This window comes from Penaeus monodon, chromosome 22 (assembly GCF_015228065.2).
Source record: "Penaeus monodon isolate SGIC_2016 chromosome 22, NSTDA_Pmon_1, whole genome shotgun sequence".
NCBI lineage: Eukaryota > Metazoa > Arthropoda > Malacostraca > Decapoda > Penaeidae > Penaeus > Penaeus monodon.
This window is the reverse complement of record NC_051407.1, coordinates 27,830,605-27,832,152: the sequence shown is the minus strand read 5'-3', so window position 1 is coordinate 27,832,152 and position 1,548 is coordinate 27,830,605. Positions and strand designations below refer to the sequence as shown.

The 1,548-nt window shown below is 40.2% G+C and overlaps 1 protein-coding gene across 1 annotated transcript in view; it reads right to left on the bottom strand.

The window, feature by feature from the left end:
* The window catches only part of LOC119587403 (serine/threonine/tyrosine-interacting protein-like), a 9,594-nt gene extending 8,127 nt beyond the window's left edge, over positions 1–1,467 (bottom strand). The window contains exons 1-2 of the mRNA XM_037936142.1: positions 1,434–1,467; positions 495–566 (exon numbers count right to left, since the gene is read on the bottom strand). Coding sequence (XP_037792070.1) covers positions 495–566; positions 1,434–1,467 — 106 coding nt within the window. The remainder of the gene's footprint in view (positions 1–494; positions 567–1,433) is intronic.
* Between the last annotated feature and the right edge of the window lie 81 nt (positions 1,468–1,548).

The window sequence follows — 1,548 nt, the reverse complement described above, 5'->3', positions numbered from 1 at the left end:
TTTTTTTATACAAGTTTGTATATTTTGAGGTAGCACTATCTTGAATACTTATGAAACTGCATTCCTAGCCTGACTTTAAAGTATTTCAGGTTTAATGTAATAAGGTGCACATAGCAACAATGCAGGAAAAGATCATCAACCTTTCTCATGTACAAACAACATAAATATATCAAATACATAAAATTGACAACAAACCTCTAACACATAAATGAATTCCTCTTATACAAATGCATGCCATACAATACCAGTGCGTAAAATTCAATTTACATTCGTCTTTTCGTCCTAATCACAAAGCTACCTCAAATTCCACTCAGGGACCCATAGAGGTTGTACTACAGAAAAATAAAGCAGTACTGAAAAAATACTTCAGCCTCATGGCATCCCTAGATCCGTGTCACACTGAGTATTGTAAGGAAAGCGTGCAATTAGAGGCTTTATTGATAGGCCGACTTGGGGCATGCAACGAGGAACACGACGATAGGCCTACATTGTACCTTGCCTGGGTGTGGGGCAGGTGACAGCACCTGGACCCTCATAAACCGCTTCTAGCTTCCCCTTCGAGCTAACTTGCACGATCTCTTACAGTGCGTGTGTCTGGAGGGTGAGAAGCGGGCCGAAGGACAAGCTATCCTTTGACAATTTAGCTTAGAGAATTAATAGAGATCATGCTAAAGGGTTCTCTGTGGCCGAGGTTCCAATGGATGTAAACACATTTCTGGGGGAAGAATTTTGTTCCGGTTTTAGGGGTTCGCTTATTATTGATCATGCACCGGTTATTATGTGGATTAGGGGATAAAACGGAAAATACAGTAACAAGGCGTTTTAAATGTTATATTTTTAACCACAAGTATTTTTAAACACTTTCAATGATACGAGAAATAACGAGACTGTTTTGTTACTGGTGCTGCCATCTGTAGTCTGTAGCTGCAATTAACGATAGTTTCTTTTGAATCTTATCTGGAAGATAACAAAGGTTTACCTATTTCAATATATATACCTAACATATCTTCTTATAATATACATGGAAAATAAGCAGAAATAGACTTGTTTGAGGTTAAACAATTGTGAGTTTGGTTACTTGAATGTGTGCGATTGCGCGCACGCACACCTGCACGTGCCTATGTGTCCACATAGTCATTATTATGTGTAGTGTACACTGCCAAATGTTTCTGTGTCTTCTGAAGACAGTGAAACAAGCTTCAGTGCCGCCTCTCGAGCTAGATCTCGATTTTTGACGCACAGAGCGCGGGTCGGTGCCAATACATCAGGTGAGGTTGGGGGGGGGGGAAGTTATATACACGAAAGCGTGTCGTTGCCCTCCCTCGTCGCGACAGGAAGCAGCAGTCAAAAAAATAAAATAAACAAACAAATATCCGGCGATTTTAGAAAAAAAGAAAAAAATGGAAACAGCGCACGTAGGTCGTTAAACTAACCTTGGATTAAAACCTGTCGAGGGCCAATTTTCATTTCGGCTGCCGTCTTGAGTACCAAAAAAAGTATGGTTAGGAGCAAAAGTCCAACTACAGTAGTCTCGCAAATTTGTAAAAC